General features: G+C 37.1%; 1 protein-coding gene across 1 annotated transcript in view; it reads right to left on the bottom strand.

Annotated features, from left to right (window-relative positions):
• GK5 (glycerol kinase 5 (putative)) overlaps positions 1-20,236 on the bottom strand; it is a 22,971-nt gene extending 2,735 nt beyond the window's left edge. Inside the window, exons 1-13 of the mRNA XM_010283322.1 lie at positions 20,143-20,236; positions 17,024-17,099; positions 16,506-16,599; positions 15,434-15,565; positions 13,811-13,886; positions 13,071-13,132; positions 12,909-12,982; positions 12,515-12,575; positions 11,225-11,351; positions 7,852-7,956; positions 5,170-5,255; positions 1,065-1,168; positions 431-490 (exon numbers count right to left, since the gene is read on the bottom strand). Of these exons, the coding sequence (XP_010281624.1) occupies positions 431-490; positions 1,065-1,168; positions 5,170-5,255; positions 7,852-7,956; positions 11,225-11,351; positions 12,515-12,575; positions 12,909-12,982; positions 13,071-13,132; positions 13,811-13,886; positions 15,434-15,565; positions 16,506-16,599; positions 17,024-17,085 (1,043 nt within the window). The 5' untranslated portion in view covers positions 17,086-17,099; positions 20,143-20,236. The remainder of the gene's footprint in view (positions 1-430; positions 491-1,064; positions 1,169-5,169; positions 5,256-7,851; positions 7,957-11,224; positions 11,352-12,514; positions 12,576-12,908; positions 12,983-13,070; positions 13,133-13,810; positions 13,887-15,433; positions 15,566-16,505; positions 16,600-17,023; positions 17,100-20,142) is intronic.
• Positions 20,237-21,101: the final 865 nt, after the last annotated feature.

Genomic DNA, 21,101 nt, shown 5'->3' with positions numbered 1-21,101 from the left:
CCCTCTTTCCCTCACAAATAGATCCAGTTTTACCTGATGTCTTCAAAAAATATTCAGTCTGTGAGAGACCCAGCACAAAAAAATTCAGTACGAAAGACTAATAATAAAGGGTAGAATGAGCATTGTGGTAGGCATTGCTGTATGCATTCTAGTACTACTTGAAAACATGAATTCCCCCCCCGCCTTTTTTTAAGAATTAGAGCAATTTATTACTCATCCACTGACAATCACTGATGCTAATAGTTTAAATAAGAACCAACCCTTCTGTGGATAGACTGTACTGCCACTTAAGTTACATTAACATTTGACCTGGTAATCATCTATTTCTCAGCAGCAGAATTTTTACAGTAAGATAAAATGCATAATAAAGTTGACACCTATTTGTAATCAAACTCCAATACATAAAATTTAAAAGTTACTCAGAACTTACCGAATCGTTTGAAGAGGAATGCGTACCTTCTTCACAATGATATCATAAAGCTGTTTGTTTCTTTAAAAAAATATTTAGTTGAATTAAGCATTATATATTCCATAAAGTGTTTCCAGTATCTACATAGTCAGAAAATAAAATACAAGGCAAAAAATGCCTCAGTTGTGTCAGAACTGCTGCAATTGCTAGCAAGCTTCCAGAACACATAAATTAAAAAAAAAAAGAAAAAAAAAAAAAAGAAAAAAGTAACCCTGAAACTGGTCTTTGTTATATACCATTACAAAGGTTATACATCATTACAAATTTAGGCATTACACCCATGGCTAAATCACAGTCCATTCTATAACAAGTCACTGTAGAAGGTACATTTTTCCCCACCTGAAATTGCTGATAGGTTTCTACAGACAAGATACAATTGTTGTAACAAGTGGTTTAGCATGAGGAAAGTAGGCTGCACAAGAGTGTTAATCGGAGTTTATCCAGCTATTCTTTAAACGGAACATCTGAAGGCTGAAAATTTGACTTGTTCTGAAGTAATTTCATTTAATGGGAGAAAATGTATCCATTTAACACTGCTGATCAAAGTAAAAACAAACAGAAGAAAATATCAAGCAAGAAATTAAGCAAACAGTACCTGAAAGCTACAGATTCCAGTATAGCTCGTACGAGATGGTTTCTCGTAGTGGATGGTTTCAGCCCCATGAAAGAGGCACATAAATATGGGTCATTCACAGAAACCTGCAGGAAAGATTTCACCGTGAGTTCAGTGAATTGTATTTGTAGGCTTTTGAGAAAGGAATCAAATAGTAAGAAAAAAAAACAACTTACGAGAACTACAGGCAGCATAGTGAAAGAAGAAAATTGAAAACAGTATGTAAGAGGTATATCATGTTATTTTAGCTAACTCAGTGAACAGTTTAAATAGATTCTTTCAACAGCAAAAAGTTCAAGTGATTCCTTCCAAATCTGACATAATAAATAACACTAATCTGTATGACTTCTTTTTAAAATACATGTAGTGTATGCTTCAAGTGTCTAGGACAGGGCACACTGATATTGCTGTTCTCTAGGAAGATTTCACCACCCTCCCCCTTTTTTTCTTTTTTAAACAGTCCTAAACTGCTGAAAGAAAGATGAAATTACTTTTAAAAGTAACACTGAAAAGGATGGTAATACTTTTTATTAGTTTATAGCACAGCCTGTTTTCAGTGACACTGATAAAGAGAGTCCAACTAAAATTCTAGTGGTCACTAAGTTGTCTTTTTTTTTTGCAGGAAAACTAGAGAACCAATTGATGAATCTCGTCTCCACTCCTCTGATGAAATTTATCACAAAATACTAGTTTGCTGGTCTGTACCTTGTTTGTGACAATATAAAATCTTATTTTCACTGTAGACAGTAATTTTTAAATTAAAACAATCCTTTCCAGTTGTGTTGTGCTAAATATCAATTATGACAACACTTACCAGAAGTTTGAATTTCACTTTATAAATATATGTATATGCATATATAAGCACAATTTAAGAAAATGCTACCATATGTTAAAAAAGAACTATATATGGATAGGTAGGCACAGTCAAAGGGAAAACTGGCATTTTGCATCAGTTCCTAAATAGAAACTTCTGCATTGAAGTCAAATAAAATACTCTTTTTTTCCATATACAAGTACCCTTTTCATTCTAAGAATGGAACCGCTTGTCCAGCTCAGTAGCATAATATTCATGTCTTACAAGTTTACAGATTTTCATATACAAAATAATAAACTAAAAAGCACAGACTCATATTATATATAGGGGTGAATATCTTGAAAGAATCAATCATTAAAGAAAAAAGAGGCAGTGCATATATATGCATACACCCCAATGAAGAGTCCTAAGGTTACTATTTACCACAGCAAATTAAGCCTGGAAACCTCTGTTTCTAGCAGAATGAGTAAAAGGAAAAAAGATTAATGCACATATTCACTCGATTTGAAATACCCTTTCACAATGATGCTCCTCTCAGTGCACTGCATCACAGCAGTAGAATTCAGTAAGAAAGAAACTTGTTCTTACTGTCTTTAACATGAACGAGTAGAGAAACATTTTACTCTGTGTAGGAAATGAACATATGGACTTCATAAGAACCCTCCGCAACCACTATCATTTTGAAGTCTAAGAACCATTACCATACAACCAATTTGTATCTAGCCAGTGAAGCTACACAGACACACTACAGTCCCAGAAGTGTTCAACTCTGTTAATGTCCCTTTTCATACCACTTAATCCACCCAATTTCTAAATTGATACAAATTATGTTACCATGAGTCTACTAGCTAAGCACGTTCCACTGAAATAAGGAGGGCTTTTAAAAGGCGAAGAAATTCACATTGGTGGATACTATTAGTGGTAAGAAGATGCCACAGTTAAAGAGAAATCCGTTCAGTTTTCTAAGTACGGCTTCTAAATTTGTACTGGGAATATTAGAATTAGGGAAAAAGAGACCGAATCAATGTTTACCAAGAAGCTAGCTGGGGTTCCTCTGGAGACAGTGTCAAGAAAGCAACGGGGAGACCAACCCTCAAAGCAAAACCAAAACCAGACAAACAAAAATGAGGATTAACCATAATCTCTAGAACTTGAATATTAATAGAACTAAAGGTTCAAAAAAGATTCAGACTAACATTTGTCTACCTCAGGATTCCTGTCTGCAAATACTGAAATTTGGCATGGATCAACATTTGCTTATTCACAGCACAACTACTCACAGTAAACGCTAAATGGAAACATCACAGCATAATCAAGCTTTATACCTCTAAAAATAAATATAATCATTAAGTCAGCTGTTTGAGAGAGAAGGTAGCTAGGCTACCTGCAGAAGAAATTGAATTTTTCTTTGCCTTGTTCCATTAACATACAGAACTTATACAAAGGTAAGGTTAGAGATGTTAAGTTTCTTTAGAAAAAGACACTAGTCCTGGCAATGATCAAACCAAGTATGGTAGATCAATGAAGATTTAAAAAAACAAACAAAAAACAACTAACTTTTGGACACATATAGAGAGAGGAGCTGTCAAAAACTGTCTAGCTCCAAAATGTATGTATTCAAACTAATAAATTACTATCTAAGACTTCTAAGAGAAAAGAGGTGGTGGTGATTTTTGAGGGAAAAAAAAAAGAATACCGTTTTCAACTTAATGGCTTTTCTTTGTTTGGGTAACATAGTAACTTTTGAACACCTGACAGGTTCAAACATCAGTTGTCTATGCATCAAAGAACCAGCTGATGGCAGACATTACTAAAACCCCACAGCACGGCAACAGCTTTCCCTTCATCTTGCCTGGTCCATCTGTCCAATGCAGTTTATAATGCTAATATTCCAAATGACAACTTGGAGACCAGGGCTATACTGCAGAGCTTCTCTTGGACAGCAACACCGATCAGAAAAACAAAGTTTTGCGGAGACATGGGTATTTTCACGTTGACAAACCCACAATGTAGAAACAGCTATGCTGCTTGAAAGTGTGCTTTTTAGTCAGATTATCTGATGTTGCTTAGGGAAGTGGCATAACTAGATGAAAAAGTTTTGCCGTGCTGCACAGTCTCTAAGCTAGCAATGGCTACATTAGCAAAACCTGTCTATTTTCATTCTGTATGAAGAATACATACTCTTCTGTATGATAAGCCTAAGAGCTCTGGCTTGCAGCTCTGTCACATTTTGTGGCAACAAATTACAAACTATTATTACCAACTGTCAAACCCATACTGGAAGCAACTGCTTTGTAGCTGAGTATGTCAACTCCCCAGCTATCACAAGTTGTCATTTAATGTAATGTATTAACTGGCATTCCCATTGATTCCAATCTAGACTAATATGCCAGACTGAACTGCAGCATCAATATCACCTTTGTTGCTGCCTCTGCACAGGGACAGTAACTCACATTTTAAATGAAACTCAAGAGGGATCATGAATCATAGGTGGAAAGGACAGACATGAGGATACACAAGTCTCTAGCATAAACGGAAAGCGAGTAGAAAGAACCCAGAGCTTGTGCCCCAGACGGGATCAAGTAATTGCAGTTAAGTTCCTCAAACAGAGAGGAAAGTAACAGCAAGCTGCTGGGAAACAGAGGGGACTAAAGTGGAGAACAAGTGCCAGGAACTCCTTACTATACACACTGTGCTCAGCAACAAGGCACAAACCCTATTTTAAAGGGCAAAATCTAATTCAGATTAAAATCTGCATATCAAAGAAGTATCTAAATATTACTAGCTTTGCTTTTCGTAACACCAGGACTTGCAATCTATTTAATTACATTTAAGTATTCTGATGAATTGCAACCTACGTCTTGAAAACAGGCAGAATAAAATGAATTATTTTAGAACAGTGCTTAGAAGTATTGTATCAATGAAGGCTGTGGATGAGGCAGAAAAGCTACGGGATCAGTTTCTGTCTCTGCAGGCGCTGCCTGAGTTACTGTGGGCAAGTAATTTAGTTTATCTGTCCCCCAGGCCTCCATTTGCAAAATAGAAGTAATTTTCCTATTTCATACAGCTTTTCTCATGGGGGGGGCTGTTGTTTAAGCATTCTGATATGACAGTGATCTTCATATGTTGTGGTGAGGGACAGACAGTAAGAACCCAAGTAGTACAGAATAAATACTGTGATAAGATGAAATGACTACATTTGAACATGTAAAAGTTAAAATTTTAACTGGGTTATTAAAAATATATTCTCAATTATATTAATAAAAATTTTACCTGAAAACCTGGAACAAAGCAAACGCCTTGAGAATCAACAATACTCCGTGCCATTTTTGCTGTTTCATCTACATTGGTGAAAAGATCTGTAAAGATTCATAAATCATGTGCTTTTATTATTTACTTCAATTTCTTCATATATTACAAGAGACAAAAATCTAGAGTTGGACTATTTCCTTTTCTAATATTCTCGAACTAAATGTTCTAAGGGAAGTGATCACTTCTCCTGTATTTTATGTCTATCAGTCACATTAAAAAACCCCAACCTATTCAGATGAAGACTAAAAGGATCTTCTCGCATCTGTTACGCTATAGCTTTTTAATCTTCACATCCTGTAAAAGGTTATCAGTTTTCCAAATAGACATAAATGAAAATCAAGAATGCTAACAATGGCACCCTAAGTATGTGAAAAACCTAGGTTTGAAAAAACCCAAAGACATTGTCAGCCCAAGCATCAAATGACTACAGAGAAGGTCCTTAATACCCAGCATTTTATCAGCACCCTTAATATTTTTACAAGTGACTGACACATAAATATAAATAAGGTAGGTCCTAATATCATCTCTTTGATAGACACTTTTATTCTCTGTCTAGCCAGATGTCTCCTTTCCTAAGTGTACAGACATCGCTCTTTAGCTCGTTCTTCACCCACATGCAATTCTTAGTACTAACACCCATCTTCTGTAGTTTTAACTAATAATGTCCTTATGTGGCCACATAGTGTGTTTTTACAGATGACTAGAAGTCTTCCATAAATGAGAGCTATTGCTTTTTCTTGTCTAAAAAGTAAATTCTCCTATCAAATATACATTAGGTTAATCTAGCTCAATTCATTTTTGAAAAACCCATGTTGGTAACTTACCAGAGTTTCAATTTACCTTTGCAACCTTCATAGATTTGTTTGAAAGCTTTGGATCCTACTGTGCTCAGACTAATAAGCCTAAATCACATCTTTTCCTTCTTCTTTTATTTGCTATTACTAAACTATATATAGTACCTCTGTATCATGACAGAAAATGAAAAAAATAAGATAGACTTCACCTTGAAATTTCACATACTACTTTTTCAAAATTCTTGTAAATGATCTAATCCCACTAAAAGCAACCCATTAAACTAAGTTTGTCTTGCTGCAGAAATTCCTATTTCCGAACCTTTACCACTATTACATGTCTCATCTTCATCGACGTTGACCCTCACCATCCTTACTGAGGCCATTATCTTACCTTGTCTTTTGGCCCAATTCCTTCTGTAGAGCAAAACTTTTACCCTTCTCTTTATTCGTAAAGCTGATAAAAGTTTCTGAATTCTGCTTCTCTGCAATCATATTTCCAGAAAATAAAGGTCTTACTTATTAGAGAGTTTATAGCAGTGTGCCTATTTTTTTTATCTCCCTCTAAAACTTCCCCAATTTTTGCCTGTGGTAACAACTATAGGTCATGTCCATTTCACTATTGGCTAGCTAAAAATCCTTCATAGTATTGCTCTGCAATAATATCCATTTTAAGTATGGCTAAGTTTCATATGGGTAAGTATCCATTTTAAGTATGGAATTTGAAGTAGCAAGCTGATATATGTACCACTGATACTTGCAGCTGCAACACTGAACCGTGTATCAAATTGAGTAACTTCCTCAAAAGACTAGTGGCTGTTATTCTCTAGGCTCAGTCAAATGCTGAAGATCTGAGGACCAATCTAAGTCATACTTAATCCTTAAGGGCACATACATGAGCATGTATATGCACATATGCACCAGAAATTGACAACTTCAAGAAATGTGGAATTTTGTGGTGAGCTACACTTCAGGAAAACCTTTCTCACATAACCCCAAGTTTGAGACACTAATTCCTTTTTCGAATCCTAGTAAAGGTGTACTAAATTTCTAACTAAAACAAGTTAATAGTTTATTAGAACACTCAGAATTGTTATCCTATAAAAAAATCAGTGCTTTTGAACATCAACTACTATAGATCTAGTATTCCTCTCTAGTCTTTAATTAAATTGGAATGCACATCTTTTCATTACATAATAGTCACAGCCAAAAGGCACATTACTTCTATGTGAAGCAACATAAACAACATCGTTACTTTATTTTAAAAGTTCTTAATGTTGTTTTCATATAACTCAAATCTGTTATTAATTGAGATGTACAGCTAGAGATCTCTCAAAAGCATACAGCAAGTGTTTGTTGAATACTGCATTTACAATCATGCTACCTAGACTTAACCCGAAGTCAATTTCTGTGCTTCTCAGCTAAACATTCACGTCCAAATATCTTGAAGGCATACAACTAACTTGAGATGGGTCTCCTTTACACCATTTCTATTCAAGCCTGGATACCATGGGGCGGGGGGAAGAAAGAAGGCCTCAAGAAGTTTGTCATGCTCAAGAGAAAGCAAGTGAAGAGTAAAATGTTTCAGGAAAATAAAAGCCTCCAAATGCAGGGAGGGTCTGAGAGGCAGAGTCTGAAGAGGAGATGATTGTGTAAACCAAACTTCCTGCACTAAACACACTCAGCAGAAAACCTACTAATGAGACTGTGCATTTTCTGCTGTCCAACACATGTAGGCTATTTTCTTCAATTATGGACAATAAAACCAAGCCCAATAACATAACTATAACCCTATAAAACAGCTTCTTAAGTAGTAATATTTCACACTATATACAATTAAAGAACTACTTACTTATATCCTGAGCCCATTTTATGGCAGTGCCAATGTCTGACATACAGCCTTCAGTTAAGTAAACAACTTCTTCCCCAATCTTCCAACCAATCAGTGGATACAGACCTTAATTATTTTCCATGAAACAAAACAAAAGACCTAGTTAAATGTTTCCAGAAAAACATATACAAGCACGCCCCCAACAAACCCACTAATTAAAAAAAAATAGATTTTATTCCAATTGCTTTGCAGAATTCAAGCTTAAAAAAATGTCATCAATGAAGGTTAAAAGTATTGTTTAAAAGTTTAGTGACTGAATTACAAGACTCAAACAAGTTTGTTAAGCCAAAGTTAACCTAAAAAAAAAATTACTATCAAATTACAAAAAAGCCCTCTTTAAGCTAACGGGAAACGCTATCTACACCTACTTCTTTTTTAAATGATAAGAGATTGTATATGCTTAAAAATTTATTAATACTTTTCTATTTGTTTTCAATCCATCTAATGTTCCCCAATGGTTTCTAAAAAGTCAGAATCTATTTCCCCAAGACATAAAACGTGAAGGCTGGGCTTTCAAATGGGAAGCACAAATACTAAACCAGACATACACAGAAAAGAAAGCAACACAAACTTAGAACACAGATTCTATTCATAGAAGAGGATGAAAGTGATATACTTTTTTATTCCTTTTTCAATATACAATGTCTCGTCACATAGAAAGCAAAAAAAGAAAGCAAGTTTCACAGTTTGCCCATCCTTGTCCCCAGCAAAGGCTACTGTCAGTTAACTATAGCATTTTACCTGTATGTTTGCCTAATATAAACAACAAACACCCAAACTCATTAAAAATATTTGGTGACCTATGTTGTCTGTAACTACAAAAGATGAGCACTTCCATGGTTAAGATGATGGGATGTGCAGGAAGTTACAACTTCCACTAAGTAGTGTTGGCTGTATAGTGACTCAAAAAAAAAAAACCAATGACTTGGAAGGTTTTTTCCTTTTTTTTCCTCATAAGAAAGGCAGAAATACATAAGGCAAACACAGTTAGTTTATTTGAAAACACTGTACAGCACCTTTCAAAGAGCTGTCTCCTTGAAGATACTATTACATTAGAAATAAACAGCAAATAATGAGGATAAATTTGATGATTTGTTCTCCCTTTGCCCCCTCCCTCTGATATGTTGAAACCTTAAAGAAAGGAGAGACATACTACTTAAACAGTGTGAACTCAAGACCTTTTTGTTTGATATCTGTATTAGTAAGAACATGAATAAAAGTCCCGCAGAGTACTGCTTTTAATGCTACAGCAAAAGGACTTCATTATTTAGCTGAACAATAGCTGTTCTCCAGCACTGCAGCTAGACAAATGGGTTTTCAGGTCACTCAGTAAGAACCTAAGCATTCATTAGCCACTGTGATCAAAAGTTCTCCCAACACAAGTATGGTAACTGCTGGAGTGAAGAAAGCACCCAGACTTTATGGGACCCTGCTCAGGACCCAGATACCATGGGTAATGCCACAAAGGTAAATGAGCCCAAAAAACCTAAAGGACCAGAAAAGCGTCAGAAGGATCTAGGGATTCTCCCACTTTCTCAAGGTGCCTTTGCTGATATACAATGTCTCTCACACAATCATCTCCAGTTTGCTTGCCAGTGTTCAAAAGAATGGTATGGTAGCACTAGTGCAATTTCAGAAACTTGGTTAGTGCTGGAGGCACTCTGGTGCTTATAAGGGAAAACAAATCAGCAGCACCTATTTATATTAAAGTTTGTATTTGTCTCTTGAAAAGAAAAAGTGATATACATATCTCATTGGTGCAGGTCTCCCTAATCTTTATTTTCTACCAAAGATGAACCTGCAAAGAAGCAAGACCGAACAATTCACTGAGCTGAAAGCCCTAGAGAAGGACAGCTAATTAGGGACAGAGAGGTCCATCAGGTGGCCTTCCCAGAGATGCTTACACCAGAGTCTCTTGTAATGTAAGATAATCTACCTCCAGGGAAGAGATCAACATGACACTTGGCATGACCAGTGTTAATAAGAACTATCAGATTGCCAGAGAGAGAGATTTTAAATCTACGCCATATGCTTCCATCACTGAATTGTGAGAAGTGCTGTTCTTGAAGGAACTTTTTTTTTTTTAATAAACTGTCATATATAGCAATTAAACATAGACCAGAAACTTGAAAAGCAGCTAATGAATAGCACGCACAAGGATGCTGTAGGGATTCATCTTGCAGTCTTAAATACATATGTCAACTTTAAAGATTGAACACGTTACATCTCATGCCCAGGGCCCTGAGAAAGCTAGGTACTTAACTTGTCCTACTAATCATACCACACGACAGCCAAAGAACATAGCGAAAATAATTTTAACACAAGTAACAGCCTAAAGCAGTAAAAGTTTCACAGCACTGCCTTCAAGTTTTCAACTCCTATCAGATCACAATAGCTAAATATTTTCTTAGAACAGAACGAAATGGAAAAACCTTACAGCATGTTTTTGCTATTACATTTCGACAGACTACATACATATGATTTCCTAAGTAAAAGTCTCATCACAATGACATAATTAAGTAGGCCTAAAAAGCATTTCCATTCATAGGGCATTCAATGTCTATGCTATTCAGTTCTGACACATCTCATGTTATTTGCCAAGGTCCTTCCAGACTTCAGCTAGTAAAAGTCTTCTTAGCACACTGCTGTCCTCTGCCCCAGCCCTCTCATTTTAAATTGTAGGCTTCCCAAAATTAGTAACTCTTTAAAAATCTGACAAACAGAAAGAGACTGTGCAGGCAAATTTATTTCAGTATCGGCTATTTGTCAACAGAGCAACAGACATCTATGACAAATTAACAAGCTTGACAGACCACAAATGTTCAGAACGACAAAGTTTTAAATACTAGAAACACATTGGGGAGCCCATTTCTAGCATTTTAAAATAAAACTAATAATTACTAATCCTGCATTACCTCACTGCAGGTACTTCAAAGCATAAGGGCTCAAAAAGAGGAACTTAAGAGGCACTTAGAGCAATCCACTGGCATATTTTGATGTGAGAAACCAGAGGACGAACCCTCTTTTTCTCCATCCCCGTACTGTATAATACCGCTATCAAGAAGAACACAGCGGGGGGAAGCAGGGATGCAGGTAGTAGGCATAATTACTAGCGATGTTACTTATGCTTCTCAAAAAGAGAATTTATTTCAGGATAACAAAGATCTACATTTCTAATTAAAAAACTCCACAGTCTGTTCTGAAAACACTTTCAAGCTGTTTTTCTACAGCCAAAGAAGGAAAAGCATAGCCCTGTTTTAGACTGTTTTGTACCCTCATCATTAAGGGCTGTCAAGTAATGTCAAATACTCTAAAACCAAAATTTCACTCTTACCTCTTTGTGATGCAAAGAGATGCTCTCCAGTATTCACATTCCAGAAACCACCTGTTCCCATGGTGAGTTTAACATCTCCTGGCTGAAAGCAGCATTCTCCAAACATCGCTGACTGCTGATCAGCTACCTGCCATACCAACAAAACAAATACAAGTTAGCTACCAACTACCAACTTAAAATGCTGCTGGATTTTAAGGTATCATTACAAACACTTCAGAGTTCTGAATACAAATAACCATTCAGAAAGGAACTGAGTGATAAGAGAGGACTCATATACCATTTCTTAAGTATTTGCAGGCCATTCCAACAGTCAGATTTATCACTACAATCAAATTAAATCAGGTTTGGGCACCACATGAACATCTGTAGCATTGCTTGTGACACAGAAATGTGTTATGGAAACAAAAGAAATATTTTATGTTTTAGTATTTGACAAGGATAAACAGGGCATTTGCAATCCCAGGGAGCAGAACAGAGTAGCTTGGCTTCAATTCCTCTTCCTCCCAAGTAGAAAGTTGAAGTTTTGAGGTCTCACCTTCCTTTTTCTCTGCTACCCCTCCTGTACCAAATTATTCCATGCCCAATTTTTCAACAATGCTGATGGTTCTTAAATGCATTTACTTACGTTTGTGTCTTGGTGAAACAGTAAATTTACAGATAAATTGAGTCTACAATTCTTTAAAAATAGCATGAGAAATTCATGTTAGCTAGATGACATTTTTTCCAATTAGCTCAATTCAAGCAGATTTTTCTGCAAATCATCACTTTACGAAAATAATGGGTTTTTCTTATCCAAATCCTAATTACTGAGGCAAGAACATGTTATTCGCTATTTAATTTTAGTGAAGAAATAAAAGGTACCACAAGTGGATCTATTAACAAATACTCTTATGTAAAGCATTGCATACAGTCTTACTGAAGTCAAGCCAGGATGGACCCCATTGCACAACTTTATCTAGAAAAACTGATTTTAAGCCAGAGAGACATGTTACCAGAGCTTAGAGCAGAACCCATCTCTGTTAAGTCCTACATTCAGTGCTTAATCATTTGGTCATCTAACCTGAAAGGACCTCAACCTCTAAAATTCCCTTCCTGTTCCTCTCTCCTCCTTTCCCCCTAAGGTTGTGAACTGAGTTTTTGGAGAAAAATTCAACAATCAATTCTACTGTAGTTAAGTCATAGAGATGGAATAGAGAACACTTACTAAACAAGCAAGTATTAAATAAAATCTAGATAAAAAGAATATATGTACAAATATACAGATTTAAGTAAGAAAACACTTTCACTCACCACTGCCATTATTGGAATAGGTACCCCAAATATTTCAGAGTCAGCTGATCCAAAGTTGAAGCTTAAAACAAATGTTATGGAGAAACATCACGACACTGAACTGACTTTTTTGTTAAAATGAAATCTAGATACAAGGCCTGCATCTGCATCACATATGAAAGGTAATACTACCCATTTATTTTAAAGAAAGCATTAAAACTATCACTTCAAGAAATACTGATAGTAAAAATAAAGTTTTGGATGTTGTGTTAAAAAAGTTCATCTGCATATAAAAATAATTTAACTTTTTTGGCTTATTGATATATTACTTGGCCTGTGCAGATTATGTAGCATTTTTTTAAAGGCAATTAATTTAACAGGTATCATATTCTTTCATATATGCCCTCATAATTACCTTGTGTCTTTCACTGGAGGATAAATAGACATTGGAATGGAAAGTAAACTACACAAGGCAGGGTTCCAAGATTTCTGAAATAATATGGAAAAGGTAAAAATGTCAGCAACTCTCTCAGAAGCACAATAAATAGCAATAACATTTTTTCAGAACAGCACATACCGTAAAGGGTTCAAAAACGCCTGTAGCACTGGCATTTGAGTAATCTGTAGCATACACAGAACCTACCATAAAAAAAAAAAAGAACAAAGATTTTAGATAATCAAATATTTAAGAGTAATTTTAAACATACTTTTTCTTTAAACACCTCAGTGGCTCCCACAAAATAGAAACTGAGTGTCTATAGGCAAAGTCATAATGATACAATGGGCACACAAACTTTACCTGCTGCTCACTATAATGTGTATATATTAATTACCTTATTTTACCCTCACGGAACTGGCTGGAAGAGAGCCAGTACTTTTGGCAAGATGTAAAACACTGACTGCATCACTATCTATCATAATCGATCCAATTGGTCAGGCATTAGCCCTCAGCACAAAAATTGGTAATTCTCCCACATTTGTAACAATTCTTTGTTCTTTTGCTTTCACAGGTACTTTTCTTCAGTCAAGGCCAATTAGTTCTGGTAGTCCTCTTCAAATCTTAAATGCTTAAAAGGTTGATTACACTGAATACTTATTTCCCTTTCTGGCTAGCCCTCCAGGCAGGCCCAAAGAAGAATTAATTCAGAATTAATTTTTTAAAAACAGTAAATATATTACAATATGAATCAATTATAAAAAAGCACAAATTGTTTAAAAAAGTATTTGAATTCTAGGGTGTATCAATAACAGTGCTGAACATCATTACTTAGATTCCAGTATCTTTTATTAATATTTAAAAGGAGCTGTAACGTTCACCTTTAGTTAATCTATACAGTAACCACGTGTCAACTGTTCCAAAGCAGCAGTTTTTTTTTTTGGCAGCTTCTTCAGCCTGGGAAAACAAAAAATACATTAAAAAAAAAGTATTTGCGACTGGGTACAACAGAGAGGAATATATTTCCCGATTCCTCTTCCCATTTTCTTTGTGGTTAATGATAATGTCCCCAGAAAATAAGTCTCCAATTGCTAACATTTCTTCTAAAAAGGGCGAGTTGGCTATATAACTAACATCCTACAGTTCATGCTCCTAATAGAAAATAAGCACAGTTTCTTACACTACCTGCTAAGGAAAGAAAAATAATTAATCTTCTATTGCGGTGGCATCAGAGCCTTAAGAAGGGAAACTTTATAGTCACAATTATAACAGTAGTGAACAAAGAAAACAAAGTCCTGCATACTGCACTTAAAAAATTAACAGAAATAGAAGGAATAAATCTACTTTAAAATATGTGCTTGAGACAATAAAGACAGAGCCATTGTTTTTTGGTTTATGATGTCTGTAAAGAGTTCAAAATGTTATTTTCCTTGGAATTTTTTTCCCCTGTAAAATGGGAAATTCAGTTTTCATCTAATTTCTACTGATACTGTGTACAACTACCGAATTCAGAAAAAGAACATACAAACTAAATTAACTCAAAACACGACTGAATACATTATTCTCTGTATTTAAAAGCCATGAATTTTTGAGCTTCCTGGTTTGATAGTCATATATTTTAAGTATCAGTGCCTGACACAACGTGGGAGAACATTCATCTCGCACTGAAAACTCAGCAGCTGCATAACCTTAAATTCCAAAATCCTCCAAATTCACCCCTCACATTTTCAACAGGTCCAGCCAAAAGATGCCAGTAAAAAATTATACTTGACCTTCTAAATAATTAGTTTTGTGACAGAAACTACCAGACAAAACTCAAAAAACTTCAGAGTTTCTTTACACAGGGTAGAAAATGGATGATAACCATTTTCTTCAAAAATAATTTTAAAATTAAGATAGAAAACAAGATGACTAAAGTTACAATAGGAAGAAACAAGGAAAATGGTAATCATGAGAGTAAAGAATACAGCAACAAATAGCTTGGTGCTCATTAGTCCATTAGATTATTCCAGCATAACTTACTTTATGTGTATTCTCCAATTTACACTGCAACAAAAAGCAAAACAAACTGCAGTGTTTGATTGTTCAGGATGATACTATTTGTGAAACTGTAAACACTGGAATAATGCAGAGTGGAAAGATAAGAGTGCCAGTTGAAAATAAATACAACTGCCATGCAAAACTAGAGTGCAAACAATTTTAAAACGAAGTACAATTACTAACTGCGTAGTCATATGAAGTTAAATAAGGTGATTTGATTATGTTATTTATGCATGAAGAAAACATTTTACTATTACACATTTCCAGAGTCAGAGAAAAAAGTTTTATAAACATGAGTGGATATTTATGTAGACAGGCTTTGAACATTAACACAGATAAAACTCTTTCATTCTGGTTCTTCTGAGGAAAAGAACAAGCAAGAAAAAACTGAAGAGTGTGCAACCAACCTAAGTTACTAGCCATTATTATTTAAGAAAGCTGTTATTTTTCCCTTTCCAGCTTACCTCATGTATGTTTTTAAAAACCCATGACAACTTCATAGAACTCTGTTGTGTTGAAAAAGTAAGAAAACTTGGTGCCAAATATCTATCATTCCCGGTCAAGAAATGAAGCACTGTAAAAATAACATGGATTACCTGTTTCAAAAGAAAACAGTTACTTAATTTTTAATGTCTCCCTTTAAGGGTTTCTGATCAATTATCTTTAAAAGACGACAACACAGATGATGATGCTGATGACATGAGATTAGATTCAGAAAGCTAAAATTCTGCGAGAGAATCCTTACATAGGATTTCAACAGAGAGCCTTCCCACAACAAATACCACAGAAAAGAGCTGCTGCATTAAGCAAGTCTGTCACACTGATAGAGACTGCTCTGTATTACGAAGACAGGTCACCTTTATGAGCACAATGCATGATGTGGTTGACAGCGTTACCTACCATTATTCCAGTGGAAGTTCTCCTACAGTAGACAGGCTCAGTCATGTTTTACTAGATTAACCAAAATTTAATCATTAATCAAGTTTTCATTCACATCAGAAATCAGTGGCAAACCCAAGAATTTAACTTCTTATTGTGAGTGTGCTAGTTAGTTTCCATTTACAGGAAAAGTAACTTCAGTTCTTCCACTTAGAGCGAATCCTTGTCTTCAAAAGATAAGAAGCACAAGCTATGAGCAGCATAAAATGCACCTTCTATAGATAATCTGAGCAAAGAATACATTTTAAAAAAGCAACAAACAAAAAAACCTGCCAACCATTAACTACTTACATCCACAAATTATGCTGTAATAGTGTTAACATGTAACATTTTAATACAACAAAGAGACTAAAAAGTAACAAAATGCATGCTAGACCTACAGGTACCTTCTCCCATGATTAACTACCTTCAGGCTCTCAGTACTGCATTTTTTCTTGGTCCTATCATCCATGCAAATCTTGCTCAGTTAAATGTTTTTAGGCCACAGCACATCATAGTAACAGGACACTTGCAGTATTTAATATATTGCCCTTACTCTACATAAAAATGAAATAGTTGTAATATGTCCAAGCAGTAGCTGGCTTAGCACAGTTTTACCTTCAGCAGAAGGGACTTATTCCAGGAATTCACAAGTTCAATACTTCTTAAGTCTTGCCAACTTATGAAATTATGAAAAGGTTTCCCTGTCCTCCTGAAAAACAGTATTTGAACATTCCCATTTAAAACTAGAGAACATACACTGCCCAAAAAATTCAACATCATTCATCATTTCCAGTCAGGACACCTAAAACTAGGTCAATTCCTAAAGCAAGTGCATATCCTCCTGGTGCATTCGAGGCATTAGTAATAGGCGCATGGACATTTTGAGTGTGAGGCTTCTTACCAGAATTAGAAAATACCTATGTATTCATCTCTTCCAAAGTACTAAGAACAAAACAAAAAGGACACACACTTAAAACCGTTCTGAACTGCTGTAAGGTGTAGCTGTGCAAACAGAAGAGAACATGAGTGACTGACATTTGTTGCTTTCAGGCTGTGACTTGACCAAGTTCAACATTTCTACAGTCTGCTTCTATGAATACTAATTCATTTTAAACATGACACAATACACATACTTGTGCCATGTAATGAAAGTTGCTCTCTGCGTTGAGATGCCAAGACCAGCAATTTGCCTCATGTGAAGTCCCGCAGCTAAAAAGAGAAAAACAAACCACACACACACACAAAATTATTTGAAGAAACAAACAAAAATACAGCTTTTCCAATATAACTATAAAACCTACAGAATACTTAATTTAAGAGAATATAAATCTCTACGGACTGACAAACTAAGTGGCTAGAACAGTGAAATATCTGCGAACTTGAGTCAGACCAACTGATTCCAAACCAGGTGAATAAACCTACATATTTTACAGAAGCAGCTGTGGCACACTGATCCTTTACACTTTCTGAAAGGCCTGTTGACACTTTACTTGAACAATCCCAGAGACAGGCAGGCAGGTTACATACGCCTACATAATCAATCAAAATGTGCATTTCACATGGATGACTGTGAATCAAAGCACAAACCGAAGGAGCAAGTACCTCTACAAACTTACGAAAAGAAATTCCATAAAGAAACAAAATGAAATTCATTCTGTAGGCAGTAAAGAGATTCATGTCAATACGCCATGATTTTTTACATTGCTTTAATAATGACATCTCACCTTATATATTATATTCCTTAAACAATTTTTCAGAATTCCTAAGAGCAAACTTGCTTAAACCACGTATCACTGAATGCAACAAACTATACTTCAAATTCCGAAGTATAAAAATGTACATTTGGGTATACACCAATTTTGCTGTTAAATCTTACCTTCACGTAACTGTTACAGAACATTCTTTCCAATATATGTAACTCTAAATAATTAAATATGTCCACAGCTATTTTCAAAGCAGCTCTGGTCAGCTTCCCAAGTACCTCCATGCATGCTTCCAGAAGCAAAATTATGTGAAAAAAAATATACATTAAGAAATTCCACTTAAATGACAGACTACCTATTTTGTCCAAAGTACTGTTACTCTGAAGGGCTCTCAATCCCACTACTTGAAGAAATCACAGGTTAAGTAGGTTCTGCTCATAGATGTTCTCATGTTAACTTTCATGTGCAAAGCTACTCATTTGCGTAAGCATATACTGCAGACTCTACAACCGAGTGATGATTACAGAAGTGGTTTCAGAGAGAAAGGACATGTCTTGCTCTGCTGACTTCTGCGTGTGCTTCTGCACCTTCCCTCATACTGGTCCTTGTACTCACGCAGGCAGTGGTATCAAGGCCCTCAACCAGCTGAAGATCAAATCGGTGCATTTGCAAGGCTACCTGCTCCAACTGCCTGCACAAGTGCTGCTGGTAGCACGAGCTTACGGGAGGAAGACCTGGGAGTGGGTGGCTTGAGAACGGCAGCGTTTTTTTTCCAGTAGCAGCTGGGTCTAAACCAAAGGCAAAGCTGCAGCTCACTGTGGATTAGAGTGGCATGTCTGTCTTCTCCCCATCTCCACAAGCTGCACGCTCCCACCACTTTTCCTGTGACAACTATCATGATCTCTAGACCCCAATGAGAGTAGATCTAACTCCCATTAAAGCAAAAAACAAACAGAAGACAAAGTACAGATACTTTTCAGCTAAGACGGTGAGCTAAGGTGTCTCTGGGAATGGCTGAATGTGTACCAAAGTGTGAGATGGGGTGGGACCATGCAAACAGAAGCAGTTTCCTCCTTTAGGTAGTACTAGTCAGCTCATCCACCCACGCATGGAATCACATTTTAGCTCTACAAGGCCTGTAAACTGAAGTGCTCCTATGCCTTCTTTCTGCTTCCACACAGTCATTCCTGCCCCAGGTACCACACCCTCTCTTGCGCTGGCACAAACACTTGTGAAGCTCTGCTGGCACAAACCACCACAGTGATTTGACTCAGGAAGCTGCTCTAGACTTGAAACAATCCTGTAAAAAGGAGGGTGGGACGGCTCCTTCTGACAGCAGTATGGGCTTACACTCACTTATATTACACAACCGTTTAAAAATAACTTGCTGACAGTGTGCACAGCTTGGCCACAAGAAAAGCTTCCCTTTTTAAAACTAGTTGAAAAATCTTGCTTCCCACCGTGACCCACAGGGTGGGAGTGGAGGAAGCTAGTAAGGTCTTTAGGGGTTGAGGTGGCATTGCTATTCTTGTGACAGAACAGTTGCAGCTGCTGAGAAAACAGACCAAGAGCCCAAAATAATCAGCTGCAGCTTACACCTGGTAATGGTTACTTTCCCTGCCCTCTAGGCTGCCCTCCAAGAGCAGTTTTGCCTTGATCCTGCTTGGAGGCAGAGCAACACTTGGAGACCAAACTGCAAGTGAGGCTGAACAGGAGGAGCTTTAGGGACTGAAAGAAAGAGTATGACGCGCACATGCATGACAAGAAGGCTGGAGCACTGTGAGAAAGCGAGCTGGGGTGCAGCTGACAGGTCTACGGCATCAGCATGGCACAGAAGGTGATCCACGCTGGATCGCAGAACGCTGGAGTTGGCATAATGGGACAGCCATAGAGCAGAGAGTAAGCGCACGGTTAGAGCAGAAGCCAGAAAAGGGAGAAAAAACAAAACCGTCCGAAGTTTGACAGAAAAGGGAGTTGTGTTTTAGTGCGTGGAGTACTAGGAAACTTTCGGCTAAAGTACAAATAGAGAAGAATGGTAATACAGAAATCGGATGGTAAGAACTGTTCATAGTTTGGATGGGAAAAGTGGGAGTATCAGGTTGTAATCGAGTGAGCACAACTATGCAGCATCCTGCTTTCATTCTCTCATACACTCACATCCGCACAAACAAAGCGGCAGTAGAACAATGAGGAATCGGAAGGCGAGACAAGCCTATTCTCTATTCATACACAGAGCATCTGGAGGAAGACAGACAAGGGGGAAGGATAGATATACAAAAAGCTGGAGCAACAAGGCGCTGTCACTGACGTGTAAATCGAGTATCCGCACTGCTTCTGCTTCTACTTCAACTCTAATCTGGCCCGACCAAAAGAAAAAAAGTAACTGAAGTGTCCTATTTACATAATGATGGAATATGCCCTAAAGCATGTTGTAGACCTGAGCTCAGCGATGAATTTTCAGTACTTTTAAAAAATAATTTTATTATCTAATTAACTAACTTTACTAATTTTCATTAATAATTAACTTCTCAAATTTTGTAAGCCATTACCTTGGACAGCATCTTTTATTACACCAACAAACTGACACCACAGCACTTCAGGATCTAATTCAACCCAGCCGGGACGAGGATACAGCGATTCCACCTGTTCACGAAAGACACACAACATTGTTATGATCCCTCGTTCACAGAAACCTACATTCTTCTGAAAGTTTGTACAAATACTTTTGGTTTTGCTTTTTTCTGTTCATAATTTTCTGAAACTGCTGCAAGAGGAGAAACAACACATGGTTGAATGTGGGTGTGTGATCTCTAGAAGACCTCCTCTGTTCAGAGGGAATAAAGAAGCCCAAACCCCCAGGTACTGGGGAGCCTGTAAACCCCTTTTGGGGCTCCAAACTGGAAACCTGGATTCTCAGAGAGCCCTTTGGCTCCGCTGCTGAACTCAGATGTGGATGCCCCTGAGCAGCTCGCCAGCAGCGCGGCACTGCAGGCCTCCAAGAACATCCCCTTCCACCTCTGAAAATCTGCCCGACTTCTTACACTTCCCCTCACTGCAACCTTTTCACTGCAATAGCTAACAATAAAAATCTGAATTCTGGAGATCATCTCGATCCCAAAATCGTGAACCATGCAAACCAAAAGCACCCTAAAACTCACATTCCAAAGTTAGCACTTCTTTTACACAGCGCTGTTACATAATTGGACGCATGTAAACGCAAGTCCTACACAAGCCTCCACTATGTCCCGCTAACAGAAGCTGTTTTGTTTGAAGAAGGATTAGTGGATAAGCGACTAAAGCGAAGGTAACAGGGCAAGGTGGGCGGCAGCAAGCGCTGAGAGGTAGTGGGGCGAGATGAATGGCGGTATCCCCCCGGGCCGGGGGTTTCGTTTCACCCGGGCTGTCCCTCGGGAATCCGTCCCTGGAGCCGGCCCGGTTCAGGGGATGCCCGTGCACTGGGTGAGCGCCCGTGAAGGCTCCCCACGCCGCGCCCCGACCCGCGCAGCCC

This window comes from Phaethon lepturus, unplaced genomic scaffold, assembly GCF_000687285.1.
Source record: "Phaethon lepturus isolate BGI_N335 unplaced genomic scaffold, ASM68728v1 scaffold20083, whole genome shotgun sequence".
Taxonomy (NCBI): domain Eukaryota; kingdom Metazoa; phylum Chordata; class Aves; order Phaethontiformes; family Phaethontidae; genus Phaethon; species Phaethon lepturus.
The sequence above is the reverse complement of the archived record's forward strand: the minus strand, read 5'-3'. Positions and strand labels throughout refer to the sequence as shown.